General features: G+C 47.3%; 1 protein-coding gene across 2 annotated transcripts in view; it reads right to left on the reverse strand.

Annotated features, from left to right (window-relative positions):
* Slc22a23 (solute carrier family 22 member 23) overlaps positions 1-15,401 on the reverse strand; it is a 168,040-nt gene that overhangs the window by 12,112 nt on the left and 140,527 nt on the right. Inside the window, exons 6-11 of one of the 2 annotated variants that reach the window (XM_032884405.1) lie at positions 13,277-13,404; positions 7,344-7,446; positions 4,629-4,861; positions 2,610-2,642; positions 2,464-2,487; positions 1,390-1,513 (exon numbers count right to left, since the gene is read on the reverse strand). In XM_032884405.1, coding sequence (XP_032740296.1) covers positions 1,390-1,513; positions 2,464-2,487; positions 2,610-2,642; positions 4,629-4,861; positions 7,344-7,446; positions 13,277-13,404 — 645 coding nt within the window. The remainder of the gene's footprint in view (positions 1-1,389; positions 1,514-2,463; positions 2,488-2,609; positions 2,643-4,628; positions 4,862-7,343; positions 7,447-13,276; positions 13,405-15,401) is intronic. The other variant, XM_032884406.1, reaches the window with a different exon arrangement.

The following is a 15,401-nucleotide window of genomic DNA, read 5'->3' on the forward strand; positions in this document are numbered from 1 at the left end:
ACTGCCCACACTCACGATTTCAAAAAAGCATGTGCACTAGAAATGCTAATGATGTTCCAATGAAAGAGCTCAGCGTGACGTGAAGCGCAGCCAGCCCTTCAGTAAGTAACAAATGCCAAGTGCACGTGAGGTCTCCTACTCAAAAAATGCTTTTAGATTTTGCACCTTTGAATCTGGAAAATTCGCATATATATCATGAGATATCTTGGAGGGGGAGGAGATCTAAATCTAAACACGGATTTGTTTACATCTTATATATGGCTTGTAGAACTTGAAGGTCATTTTAATACAATATTTAAAAACAATTTTGTGCATGAAAGCAGAATTTCATGGTGTGAAACTTTTTGCTGATGTGTCAAAACAAACAAACCATGTTGGGAGCATTGTAGATGTCAGATTTTCAGTCAGGGACATTCAACCTGTGTTAGGAAGAGGGATCTGGTAGAGGGATGCAGGTGAGTGACGTTCTTTCTAATATAATTTTTACTATAATACAATCACAGTGGGATTAAATGCTGTGCCTCAGGGGCCACCACTCAGGGATAATAATCTCACTTTACAAACACTTAAGACCTTGTAGGAAGGTTTGAGGGAAAGACAACTTCTTCTAGGTCTAGGGTGCTGTCTTACCTTGTTTTTTGTTGTTGTTTGTTTGTTTGTTTTTGCTTTTCTTAACTAAATCATCTACACGATTTTGGATTAGTGATCAGTTTCTTCGGACGGGAAGAAAAAGGGTTCTGTGTAACCTTGTACCTTTTCAATATTTTTTGGTACGACCTAGGATGACCTTATCTGAGCCTTCTGCTTCTACCTCTCAGGCGATGGGATTCCAGGCATGTGCGCCACATCCAGTTATAGGGTGCTAGGGCTAGAACCCAGGGCTGTGTGCGTGCTAGACAAACAACTGAACTACACCCGCTGCCTTCACCTTTTGTTGAAATGGGGTCTCGCTGTGTAGGCCATGCTGGCTCAGAAGTCTCCACTCTCCTGCCTCAGCCTCCCGAGAATCTAGGATTATAGGGGACGTGTATACCTTTTTAAAATTTGCTTGTTCCTGAGTCTCTCAGTGGACCCTGGCAAGAGTGATTTACTGATCTTTCTATTCCTTGTCATGTTTCTTGTACCTTAAGCAGTCCCCTGTCTCCACACCTCTGGTAACTGTCTCTGTGGGACCTAGGGTTACGTTTCCACCTGACCTTAGGAGTCAGGGTGGAGCTGATCATCAGACTGTGAGTCAGGCAGCCGTCATGCCCTGCGTGCCACCACCACACCCTGGTCTGGCAGCCAAGGTGGGGCAGAACTGAGGACGGTCCCTTACACACAGGCCTCTGTAGACAAGGGCAAATCTTGAGATCTGAGAATACGGACCCACATTATCCCATCACCCACCTTATCACTGTGGGCGTGATCTCCGCACAGAAGAACACACTGAGGCTGCCCACCGCATGGGATGCGAACATTCCCACGATGGAAAACGCAATGGAGAACTTGTCCTTGACGCTGTCACTCATCCCTGCAGGAGAATGCAAAGAAGGGGACCGTGAGGTTGGAAGGAGAAAAAGGGAAGAGAACAGAAGCAGGCAAGGGGTGAGCTGGAACAAGGATGGGGAAGGGAAGCCTGGGATATCCCAGGAGCTCCCTCCTCCCCAATGACTAGTTCCCAATGCAGTTGGGCATGCAGTGGCCTCTGGGTGGGCAGTCCTCTAGGCCTAGGAGCCTGGAACCCTTTAAGCATTCTTCTGTTGGCATCTGTTAGTGCCTTAGACACCAAGCATGCTGAGCTCACAGTGGCCTGTAGAATTCCTCAGCCAGAAGCCATGCCAGGCAGGCTAAGGTGCTCCCGTTGCCACAGTGTTGAGGTGCTATCTTCCCTGGATTCCAGACTGCAACCTCAGGGTGGCCCCACCCAATCCAGAGTCAATGCTGATACAAAACCACACATGACCCAAATGGAATAATTCATAGTCCCTCAGGGAGGGAAAGCACTCAGCAGTCCCTATGCCTACAGGTGGCACTGGATCCTTGCTAGCATGAGGCAGTGCCGTGCACAGTGTTTTGGCATGCGTGGGAGCTGCACTTCTTAGCTTGGCTCAGTTTCTCTCAGGGCTGCATGGAGGGCAAGTGCTGTCATGGGCACTGGTGGCATGGGTTTGGTTGGGACAGGCAGGTTTCATAGCAGCATGGGGTATAGGGCAGCACCTCTGCTGTTCCCCAGTTGGAGAGCGGCAAGCTTGCATGAGTCATGAGGAGATAATGGCTCTCCCTATAGCACAGACGACCAAGCCCCAACCCTCCTGCCTTCTCATTCTGACAAGCTGCTGTCCAAGGACAAACAGCACTGGTGCTGGATAGGGGGACTGGGAGGACATGCATGCCAAGCTGCATAAAACCAGGGAGACACGAGTTGCTTTCTCTAGCACAGATGGGGACAGAGAATACAAATATATGCTTATAGTGTCCAACCTACGGCCAACTTCAGCTGCAATTCTTGAAGGGCAAAGAGTGGAAGAAAGAGAGGAAACGGAAACCGGTTGGTGAGTCCTTGTGGCAAATCTTGTGTGGACGTAATAAAAATCAAGGAAGCACAAGGACAAGTGTTCAGTACTCACCTGAGTCTGGATGCTGGCTGTATTTGCCGATCACTGGAACCATGGGATGGATACACCCACATACACAGGTAACGAGAGTGGGAGAGAGGGAGAAGGCTTGTTAGGTATAGAACAGCTGCTGAGTGCTCCCACATGACCTGTTTCTAAGTGAACTTCCTCTTAAGTCTGGGTTGGTGATGGCTGCTTGGGCAGTAGAATTCACACTGGACTAAACAAAGACCTTTTTGTGTGATGAGAGGAGGGCTAAGGATCTATTGGCCATGGGGTCTGGAAGACAACACAATCCTGCAGAAAGGGTCCAAGCAGACCTAAGCGGAGCGTCTCTGCATCGAAAGTTATTCGAGTTGTACTCCTGCTGTGTGCCAAGGGGTACTGCACACTGTGAGCAGGCCTGTCAGGCCACATTTATGCTCCCCCAAACCCGACTCTGAGCACGGCTACTTGCCCATTGCTCGGAGGCCCTGTGGCATTCCTGTTAATGCCAAAAAGGGCAGGTGGGACACTCTGGGAGCTGAGGTACCCTGCCACATGTGTCTCAACTGAGTCAGCTGGACAGAAATTTTCTGAAAGGTCAACTAGACAATGTTTACCCAGGGAGATAGAGAATGGCTACAAATTTTTTATCTTGGTTATTGCCTGGCTACAATTTTTTTTATCTTGGTTATTGCTCAGCATGGTGTACACCCACTTAAGTAAGGAAAACCACCTGCTTTTGAAACTGGTTCTTCTATAACCCAGTATGCACCAAGGCTGTTGTGACTTGTGGTACAAGGGACAGAAGGTAAGTCTCACTCTGCAGTTGGTGTAAGCTTTCCTCCAAAGAGGTACCCATTCTCCAGCAGTGTCCTGAGCCTGTCCCAGGGAAGGGGTCTGGCGTGAGAAGATGCCAGTGTTCACATTGTGCTCTGGGCAGGTCAGGAGGAGGCAGTGGTTGTTTATGAGGATTGTACAGAGGCTTATGGAGGACTAAATGGGTTCTCTAGATTAGTGTAAGGTGTTATGTGACCTTTACAGAATACTTTGATAAATGATAAATTTGAGAATATCAATAGAAAAACTGTGTCCCACACAAGAATGTCCAGACTTTCTCCCTATTGCAGTAGAAGGACATGTCTGTCCTCCTTATGTCAGAAGCACACGAATGCTCTACCCATAGTGCAGCCATGTTTATAGGGACATACAAGCTTGGTATACTGGGGAGTTACAGTGCATCCAGAGAGCTCTTATTTGAGACCATAGGCCTGTGGGTAGGAGGAAGAGGAGAGGCCTAGCAGTTCTCAGAGGCAGAGGACAATATGTTCTACTAAAATTCCATCCTTCCTGAAGCAAGTTCTTGTGGCTATCAATTTCAGAATGACCACTCAGAAAAAAAAAAAGACAAAACAAAGCAAAACAAAACGGGTTGGGGATTTAGCTCAGTGGTAGAGCACTTGCCTAGCAAGCTCAAGGCCCTGGGTTCAGTCCCCAGCTCCGAAAAAAAGGAAAAAAAAAAAAAAAGACAAAACAAAGCAGAATGACCACTCAGGTCATAGAAAAGTTTTCTCGAGTCTCATCTAGTCCTTCTATTATAGCTCCAATCTTTAAAGTCCCCCAAAGGCCATATGTTGCGTGGCCATTGGAGACTTGGTCTCCATCCACAGCGGTACGGGGAAGCAGACCTTTAGAAAGTGTGGCCTCCTGGGTGCAGAGTCACGCACTTAGAGGTATGCTCTCAAAGAGGATATTAGTACTCTGGATCCCTTTCTTCTTTTTACATGCCACAAAGTGAATGGATTCCTCTGCCATACGCCCCTTTCATGATATGTTGTCCTGCTACAGGCTTCAGCGTGTCAACAAACCATGGACTGCTTGAAAACTCCAAATCTGTAAGCCAAACAGACCTTCCTTCTCTTTAAACTGATTGTCTTGGGTATTTTGTTACAGAAACAGAAAGCTGCTGTGCCTGCCAAGTTCTCTGGTATTATGCCAGCTCCCCTTCCCCAGCACCCTTGCCTTGCCTCCCTTTTCCAGCCTACTCACAGTTGAGGAGCCCAAGCTGTAGAAGTGAGGCTAGGGCAGTGAGGATCATGAAGAGCAGCAGCCCTCCCCTGCGCCCGAGGAACCTGACCACCAGACACATGGCGAGGCAGGAGGCCAGTGCGATGCTGGCCATGGTATAGTAGTCAGCGTAGAAGTTCTCCAGGAGCGGAACCTTCACCTCGTGGCCCATCATGCTTCTTGCAAAGCAGTGGTGGATCCCGTACCCTGTCAGCCTGCAGGAGACATAGACACACTAAGAAGCTGGGCAGCATGCCCTGAGATCAGAGGCTCCCTGGTCTCCTAGAGATGACCAAGAGATAGAGAAGCATTTTACACGTGGGAGGAAACCATGCTGTGACTACATGTGGACCCAAGAAGAGAGTTAAATGCAAAGAAACAACCCTGAGGTTCTTTGTTCACCGAGGGTGTAGGACAAAAGCACCTTCTTTGTACGGATTTACTCTAATGTCAGCACAAGAACATGGTCGTATCCACTTGGCAGACCAGCAGCAGGTACAGGGCATATCTTGGTTGATTGGTGACTGCCTCCAAATCACATTGCCTGTCAAGGTTTCTGCTTCCTTTTCTGAGTATTCAGAGTGCTGAAAAATTGGGATCCATCCAGAAAACTACCTATTTATTCATACTGGTTCTCATGTAACCAAGCTAGGAGGAAAAACCAGGCAGATGCCAGGCCAAATAGAGACACTAGGTCCATCTCCTTGCTGCCCCGTGTGAGCATATAAACTTCCTGGGCAACGTATATCCTGCCATGCCTTGGACAACAGGAATGACAATGTGGTGGAACACACCTTGGAGCCTCCTGATGCTCAGACAAGTACTTCTAGGGCTTTGAAAAGTTTCAAGGACAAGCTCCTATGAAATGCCCGGAGTGCACGAGAACCCATTCACTCTTAGTTCCCACCCATCCTGGATCTACCCACCCTGCAACTTCCCTCTTATGCAGCAGGGAAATCTAGGTCCTTTTCTACTAAGATTAGTGGCAACAGGCCCTGCCCCTTGCAGAGAGAAGCTACCTTTAGTCAGCTGGATGTGACTCTCCTGCACGATCCTCTGTAAAGAGCCCAGCTTTTCCGTGTAACTGTTTTATAGTCCAGCCATAGATTCAAGTGCTTCAGTTTCCTGGGCTCCCACATGAGCCTCCTTCCTTCCTGGCAAACTGCCGCTCACAGTGATCACCTTTTGTACTCGGAGAAATGAACTCTAAGCACAACAGATGATTACAAAATAGGGGTGTTCATCCCTTTGTCCCACAAGAATCATAAAACTGGAAACTCATCTCATTTATCCCTGATTCTGTGAATTTTTGTTTTTGCAACATAAAAGTTAGCAAAGTCTTTCTATTGATACGAACAGTGCTAGCTAGACCCTCCCTGAGAGTGGACAGTGGAGTGATGACCATCATGCCAGAGCTGGTAGGAAGGAGAGGACTGAGGGCCTGGGTCTACCCTCTAGATAGATAGATCTCCTGCAGGGGATAAGTGCTGTAGGGTCTGACCTTGATTAGATCTTCACTCTTTTGTTAATGGGTAGTGAAACCTTTGTACCTCCAAAGTGAAACTGAATTGGGTCCCTCGGAATTGTTGATTTCACCAAGCTGTTCTAACAGGAGAAATGTAAAGAATGGGGGCTGCAATTCTAGCCTCTTTACTTGAAGGCAGCCCTGAGACTTCACACACACACACACACACACACACACACACACACACACACACACACACACACACACAGTCTAAACCCCTCCTCCCAGATGACTTCTACTCAATAGTCCACTTTGTGAAGTTGGGGAGGATGAGGTTGTGGAGCTGTGAGGTAAGACTTCCAGGTACACACCCAGTCCTGGGACCGGGGCTACCATGAGACTACTTGAGCCACAGAGCTGTAGGAAGAGGCCTCCTGAGGGGGCCTGCGCTCTTGCTCTGCATTCAGGCAACCTGTCCCTGACTGCAGCTGCCCTCTGGGCAGGTAGGCTAATCAGGTAGCCCAAGCTGGTTGAATGTAAGGAGAACAGTTCTTTAGAGCCAGGGTGGAGGCCTTGGCCAAGGCCCCATGGAATCAATCAGCCACCCTCTCCGACATTGCCAGGAACCCCAACCTTGAGAACTTCTCCTAGTATAAGAGGCATAAGATGAGGCCATCTTCTCAGGGTTCCTAGAACTAGGATGAAGGAGGTCATGACAGTCACTTTAAATTTTTGCGAGAGGAAAAAAAAAAAAAAAAAAAAACAAAAAAAAAAAACCCAAGGGGTTGGGGATTTAGCTCAGTGGTAGAGCGCTTGCCTAGCAAGCACAAGGCCCTGGGTTCGGTCCTCAGCTCTGGAAAAAAAAATTTTTTTTGCGAGAGGGAGGGAGGGAGGGTAGTTTCTGTGGACATGGATATGTGCAGGACTTCACCAGGCCTCCTGATTTCCTTTATGCTCAATGCCCTAGGAGCTCTCAAACCATCCAGTACACTGGCATGGGGCAGGAGGCTGGGCTGAGGGCAATGCTCGGTGCTGGCTGCCTAAGGCTTCCTGATGAAGTGGTAGATGTTGTTGGGTCCTGCCATCCTCCAATCATCCCCAGATACTTCTAGGGCCTCTTTCATAGAGACAGGTTGAGACAAGTGGGCACAGGGCAGCTGGGATTCGGAGTTCATCAAGGGGTGGAAGCAGGGTCTGTCTGGATCTGACTACCTGAGTTTCCCATGACTTACGAGTTCACACAGAGAACCACGATGTTTTTCCACAGGTTCCTTGTCCCCACCACCTTCACGATGCACACCTTCTTGGGCCTCCGTGAAAGCTCCTTCTCTAGCTCTGTAAGAGACAGATTCGTGAGCATGAGCAGGATGGAAGGTTCCAGACACAGCTAAAACACAGCTTTGATTTCCCCATCCAGGACCATGCAACGAAGAGAAAGCCTTTTGCCTTTAACCCAGGAGAAGAGTCTAGGCTTTCTGGCCTAGCTCCATTCATTTTGCCTGGCCACATCACTCCATGATGGGAGTCTAGGTTGCTGAGGCCTAAATTAGGTCCTGCACACAGAAAGTGGTTTCTTTCTGCTAGAAACTGCATTTACCTATGTCACTCACAGCTCATAAGTCTGCAAAGCTACAGGTTCATATGTACCTCAATCTTAGGGGGACAGGATGTCTTAGGATTGAAGCTACCCACAACTGTCCTTAGAGGATGTAAACGTGTGTGTGTGTGTGTGTGTGTGTGTGTGTGTGTGTGTGTGTGTTGAAATTCTTTGGGGAATGGGGTATAGCTCAGTGCTTAGGAGGCATGAAGTCCTAGGCTCCATTCCTAGAACAAGTTGGACAATGTGTTTGGCCTAGAGATGTGATCAACTGAAACTATAGGATGACTGAAGCCCTTGTGAGGCTCATCCCAGCTCTGCCAGTCACCCTAGTCAAAAGTGCTCCAGGGTAAGCGCTCCCAACCTTGCTGGGAATTTACTCAAGTCCTAGGGCTGGTCTAATCTAACAGTGAAGATCAGAACATGGGAAACACTCTCGGAGGAAGATGCTGTGGGGCTGTCCCCGAGAGCAGTACTCACACTCGGCCTTCTGGGCCCTTCTTCCTGCGAGCTCTCATGTCCTCATGGAGTGATTCCCTCCTTAGAAACTAAAACAGGAAGGATGCTTCCTAGAGTCAACAAGGAGCCAGTGTCCTTATGCCTGACCAGAGAAGACAGTGGCAAGGTAATGGCAAACAGCACAGAATCCTGGAGCACGAGAGGCCAGTGATAGAGTGGGAACACTGAGTAGCGTCTGGCACTTGGCTAACAACAGTGTATACATGTGTCCAGTTTCTTAGTTTTGAAAATTTGTCAAAAGTAATGTCTAATGATAACATTAGACATTATCGGGAGTATAGAAAAGTTCTGTACTGTCTTAACTTTCCTGTATACATGAAATAGTTCCAAAACAAGACATTGAAAAATTTAAAAATGTCTGTGGGAACAGAGACAGAGGCAGCCTTCAGAGCCTGGTGGTCTGTATGTAACTGGTGATGTATTATTGCGGATGAAATAGTATGTTAAAGAAGCTATAGCAATTGCATTACAACCTGAAGGTTTGGTTTTGTTTTGTTTTTAAATAGCATTAAACCCTAGAGCCCAGTCTAAGAATTGACTGTAGTCTACAGCCATAATTGTATTATCCTAAAGGGAATTAAATTAACTTTCCCAGCTCGATTGATGTTTTGTCGGGGTCTCTGTTACTCACAGCACTGGCCTATCATCAACAACATCAACCTCTGCTGCTCCATGTGTTGTCTTCTGGGATGAAACCCACATACAAATTGTAGGAAGCATTAGCTAGCTCCTGAGACCCTGTGAGGTCACTGGAAATAAGGAGTTCTCTTTCTCCAGCTATTGAGTGGAAACCTAGGAACTGCCCCAAACTTCTTGCACTAAGAAATAAAAGCAAATCGATACCAGGCAGCTGGTAAGACAGGAGCATGGGCTCAGTGCTGTCAGAATGTCAAACTGAGGCAGACTTAATGTTGGCAAATCAGGTGTGTCAAGCCCTGCCCCACATTTCCTTGACCTCTGTGGTCAGTGCCCTGGGTCTGGGAGCAGTGAGGCTCCCCTTGCTTGGGAAGAAGCTCAGCTCTGTTTCTTTTTAACCTCCTTGAAAAAACTGCCCAGAGGAATGGAGGTCTCAGCTTTCTAAGGCTATCTCTGGCCTGGAAATATTAAATGAGGAATTCCAGAAATGAGAAATTCATAAATCATATTGTCATAATTACTCTAGGTTTTGTTATTAATTGTTATTAATCTTTTCCTGTTTTCTAAATTAGATCTTATAGTAGATCTGTATTTATAGGGGGAATCTGAGCCTGTCTAAAGTCAGGCACCATGAAGGGCAGTCCTAGCACATGCCTGAGGATATGGCGGGGCTGGCGTGCATGCTCGGAGCCCTGGATGCAGGAGACAGTGTCCCTCAGTATCTTCTCAAGGCACCACAGAGAGAAGGTCATGGAAGCACACCTTGGGCAGCCTCCCTGAGACTGAGAGCCTTGGGTCAGACTCTAAGAGCCTTGGGCCAGAATCAACTTTTGGATTGCTTCCCCAGTGAGGCGACCCACAGAGGTCAGATAACTCCTGCTCCCTGCTCCCTGCATACTGCTCTCTGTGAGGAGAAAAAGGTCATACATGTGATCTTTCTCCATTGGGTGACCCTTCAATAAGCTCCTTCCCTGGGAGTATCTTGGAAGTAGGAACTCACTGCTCAACCTCTCCAGGCCTCATTGCCCACCTATAAAACAAGGCGAGTTAGCCTTTCCCTCCCCCATGAGGCTTTGAGAAGGATGGCACATTCTCAGGAGGTTTGCTTGTGCCTTCCAGTCTCTGTCCCATGTCGCTTGACTGGTCCCACTATCACTTAAAGCAAGGGGCTAAGCAGGCCTCTGGCACAGGTTAGTTGGTCTTCCTTTCTTTTCTGTGGGCTAGAGACAACACAGAAGCAGCAGAGTCTTTACATCCACTGCAAATGTTCAAAATTTTGAGTCACGCCTGGGAAGGAGAGCTGCCATCCTTGGCCTATCCTGACACTGCGAGAAGGACATTTGGGAACACACCCCAGTGTCTAATTCACAAGTGTCTAATTTGGGTGCACACATCCCTAAGACCATCGCTTACGCTCAAATAAAAACTGAAGACAGCGTTAAAAGAATAGAAATGGGAAATCTTGGGAGATCAGGTTTTCTTTTAGCATGAGGCCAAGACTAGCATGCTTTAATGGGCATGAGGCCCCTCACTCATTATTACATCCCAGCCTAAGGCACTCTTTTGGCAAGAGGCACCCTAAGGAACAGTCCTGCCTCTTCTCTGCCGTAGAAGCCCTGGATTCCTGTATGTCATGAATATTCAAGAGATGCTGCTGGCCACAGGTCTCCTTTGAGGTACAGCCTGGGCTCTGCGGCAGACTCTGGTGTAGACGTTAATACTGAGAAACTCCTGTTTGCAGCTGAGACCGGGGTGTTTAGAGTATCCCGGCTGAGCTGGACTTGAGGAGCTAGCCTCGAGGATGGGAGAATGGGTCTGAGAGAATGAGACTTTTCTGAGGTGAGGTCTATGGGGAGGAAGAACATGGGGATCCAATAGAGACCAGAGGCCTGGGGGAGGTAGACATTAGGTAGGGTTTCTAAATCTATATGTAAGTGGGGTCTTCCTTGAGGCCCTGAGCAGGTGATGAAGTGACTGTATTTGTTCCTGGACTGCTGGTGGAGGAGGGGAGGGCAGAGAGGTGAGTACGACTGAGAAGAAGCTGGGTAAGAGGAGCCCAGGAACTTGATGACTATGGTGGAGAAGCAATTCTGAGCTCAGGAAGTTGGCAGTTCCAGAGAAGATAGACTTACTACAAGTGCTGGACAGTTTTGCACACTGTTGTCTAAATGCATCTGACAGTGGGGTGGGGCATAGAGAGCCAGGGTGAATAAGCGTCCCACAAGGACTACACTAATGATGACATATCCTGGTTAAGAGTGAAGCCTTTCTCCTCTTTGTTAGTCACCAAGGGGTTCAAATCACCTCTTGTCCGGCCACCAGCCTGGGACACAGAAGAGAAGTAAACACCAAACAAACTCACAAGCAAAGCAACAGGAGCAGAGGTGAGCTAATATCACTTTCCAAAAATAGGGACATGAATCAGTGTCATTAAGATTGAGAAAACACGCCTTTCCCAGATAATATTTTAACCTGAAAGAAGAGGAGGGTGGCGATTTAATTAGGAGGCCAGCAACAAACGTACAATAAGACTTGAGAACGGAAGCTTGTTGCACGGAAGCTATGTGATAGTCCAAACCAGGCCATCCTGGCCCAAAAAGTTCCTTGACAGCATCCTTTCCCACATGTCTCAGGGTCCTCACCCGCTTCTCAGCAGCCAGTGAAGCCACTTCAGTGCGAGTTCCGGGTTCGACTCCATTCCACTAGTACTTAGTAGCTAACTGATCTCTGGTAAAACAGCCCAGTCATCTGTGCCATGGTTTCTTAATCTGTAGACAAGGAGCACCGTAGCATCCCTTGTAATGCACGGCTTTGAAGAAAGGTGTCCATGTGCATACCACATATAGGATGCAACATTATGAATGAGTTGATCTTTGCACATCACTTGGAAGGGGAGTGGCACATAAATGTCATATATTGTCTTGTTTACTGTCACTGCTACTGAGAAAGGGGGCCTAGGATGGCCCTCTGAAAAGCCAGCATTCAGTACTCTTCAAGAAGACCAGCCATGGCTTGCATCCTTCATTCCAGGGAATTCAGAGCTTTTGGTTGACCAGACTTTTCCTGCCTGAGCTAAAGGATTTGTGTAAATCACATCTCACCTAGCAAGCGGTTGTGGCTCAGCGGTGTGTCCTGGGCACAGGGAAAGATAGGTTACACTGCCCTTGTTGTGCCCCCACATCTTTGTCCAGTAAGAAGCCAAGGGTGCCAAGACCTTTCAAGATTGAGGAGGCTCACACCCTCTCCAGTGAAAATGGGGACCAGCAGGGCACTTCTCCCGCATGGCACACTTGTCTGAAAGCCAGGCTTCCGTAGTCACTTTGACTGCAGCCTTCACCCTCCACCTTTCCTCTTTAGCACTTTCCCCTCCTGTTAAGTGTGCATTGAGGACCTCCTCTCTGTATGTACCCCATCTGGGAGCTCCTTCAGCGTCCAGCCTAGCCTGCCTCCTTCTTTGTTCGCCATAGTGTTGAGTGCTAACAGGTGCTTAATAAATGTCTTTGTCATGAATGAATGAATGATCATCAAATGATTTTCATTACAGTCAAGTCATTCATTCTTCCATCCTCCCTCCCTCCCTCTCCCTGCCCCCCTCCACACACACTATACATTCCTAGGGGATTTTACAAAGCATACAGGTCTTCAGGTTAACATGGAAGGCTGCTGTTTTCCAAAGGGACTCTCCAGGTCCCTTGCATTAGAATCTTTTTCAGAGCTCAGTAATAGTGCACGTTCCTAGGGTTTCTTTCAGATCTACAAGGTCAGGATCTTGGCATGTCAGGGAGGATTCAGAAACCTGGCTGTGAAGAACTTCCTGGTGCCATTTACAGGCTCCCAGCTTGAAAGCCCCACTTAGCTTCTGCTGATGCCCTGATTCACAAGAATTCTATGGATCTGAACCACAGCACAAAAATAGTTCATGCTTCCATTTCTTCCCTTGACCAACAAATAGGTCACGGCCATAAATAGACAATGGCAGCCCTTTGAAGATCATGCTCAAGAAGAGAGGTCACTCAAACCATCCGAACCCTGAGCCAAGGCTTTAAACCTGGTAGGCACTCAGGGAAAGGAGGCACTGGGCTCCACAAAGCCAATAGAGCTGATAAAGATCAGGTGTGCACCCAACTCGCATCCTGCTTCTGGCTTTGTATGGGCTGCAAGGAACATGATACCGTGTTCAACTTGATTATGAAAGAAACCAGCTCCCACAAAGTGGAGAGAACTTCAGTTTATTTTCACTCCCAGATTATAGCAGCTACTGTTACCTTCCCAAACCCTTGCAAACCACACAGACACAGGAGTATAGACCCAACATTAGCCAGGACAGTTATTCAGGACAAAAACATCCTTCAGGCTCCCTGGCCAGAGCATCATACTTACCCTCGGGCTCCCAGACTAGTGCATTGTATTTACCTGGCATCACTCCCTTGATATCGCTCTCAGGGCTCACACAGTTCTTCTGTGTAAGGTACAGGATCAACTTCTTTGCTGACTCAAACTGCTGGGTAGCCATCAGCCATCGGAGAGACTCAGGGAAAATCCTTCAAAGACACAAGGGGAACAGCTGAATGGCTTGCACTCTGCTCCAGTCATGAGTTATCCAGAAAGTCAGGATGGACTCTGGTAAGATATTACCATAATGACCAGTCCCCTGCCTTGCCAGCTCAGGAGAATCTTTAAATGGACCCCGCAGCTGGAAAAAGCGGATACTGCTATGATCTGAATGTTGGTTCCTCCATTCCCAAATGAAAAGCTATAACAAAAGTATTTCAAATTGTAGGCATTTAAAAAGTAATCAAAATGAATGTGTATTGGTCTTTATTTATTAAAAATTAATTTTGGTTAACAAAATTAGAACAAATGAAAACACCCAAAAATGCCATCAGCAAAATGTGACGTGTTAAAAATCAGATCTTTATGGGTTGGGGATTTAGCTCAGTGGTAGAGCGCTTGCCTAGCAAGCACAAGGCCCTGGGTTCGGTCCCCAACTCCGAAAAAAAGAAAAAGGAAAAAAAAATCAGATCTTTTCTTTATAATGGAATAATAGAACAAACACCAATGCCTGCGGTTTAAATTCCATGTTGCTGATTTGTTTGGGTGACATGTCTTTTCTTAATTTATTGAGTGTACATCATACACGTTCAGTTTTTCCTCAATATATGGATTTAAAACCTTCAGTTTAATGTTGGTGTCAGTGTAGCCACATCTGTGTTTGACTCTAGTGATTGTTGTTAGGATCACCTCTTCCCTTTGCTAATCTGACAGTGCAAGGTCCTTTATAGACTGTCTGTAAAATCCTAAAACATACAACACTGGGGGTGGTGTCAAAATAACATCATTTACACCAGTATTTATGGACACTAATTTCATGGCAGGAAATCAAATCCTATGTCAATGGTGTTTGAGTATGATCATTTTCTTCAAATCAAGGCCCATGTTGTGTACGCAAAGCAGCCATCTTTGTTCGCACAATTTTCCCCAGGACAACAGTGATGGACCCAGGGTATGCCTGACCCTCAGGAGAAGATTATTCCTCTTGTCCCAGGCTTCAGAGCCACAGGCAGAGACTGAGCTGCAGTCAGTAGACAAGGCCAATGGCTTTCAAACTGATACTAGGACACTGCATTATCCAGAGTAGCCATCTTCGTTAGCCCTAGCATTGCTACCCGTAACGGGTCTGAATAGTTGAACTGAGAGCTGTGAGTCAATATTCTACCTAAGGATATTTCAGGATCGCCAAGCTTGTAGGTTTGGATTACAGCATGATGATCCTATGGTTGAAAGAATGGGTGTGGTCCCCTCATGAGCTCAGACTCTTGTGGGCACCAAGTTGGGTTTTTTGTTTGTTTCTGATGTGAACTGAGTATTATCACTCTAGGTCCATATTGATGGATATGCTCCTGATCTTAAGCCTTATGGCGGGAAACTGCTATAAATATGACAAAGAAGGTAAAGTATACATACACATTCAATGAGTGACATGGACTAAACTCTGCATGTATGACTTAGGATGGAGCAGGCAACCAAGGAAGGCAGTGGCTGGCACTGGAAGGAGAAGCAGAGTGCTCCTAGAGCTGTTTTAGAAAATGAGCGGGAGCTGGTTCATTTCAGCTTGGCTGAGTGCTGTGTGTAGGGACAGGGCCCGAAGGGAGGGTATCGGGGTGTGAAATGGTATAGGGAGGGTATCGGGGTGTGAAATGGTATACTAAATTTGTGGAGCTGCACGGTGGTAAAACAGGTTGGGTTTGAAATGGGCAGAGAGAGATGAACAGGGAGGAGGTAGGGAGGGAGAGAAGTGAGGAAGGAGCTGGCATGGATACGGAGGTACTGATGATGTGGAATATAAGGACCAGCAGCCACAGGACTAGGGTGAAGGGAATTCAAGACTGCACTCTCTCAGGACACACGTGTGAACTCACAACAGCCATACAATTGTCTTCCACAGCGGGTAAACCTGCAAACCACCTTCCATCAGCAGACTGGTGACGGCAGGCACTGTCCTACCCATTTCCAGGCCAAGCTTCTGATGAGGCCGTAC

Source organism: Rattus rattus, chromosome 14 (genome assembly GCF_011064425.1).
Source record: "Rattus rattus isolate New Zealand chromosome 14, Rrattus_CSIRO_v1, whole genome shotgun sequence".
NCBI lineage: Eukaryota > Metazoa > Chordata > Mammalia > Rodentia > Muridae > Rattus > Rattus rattus.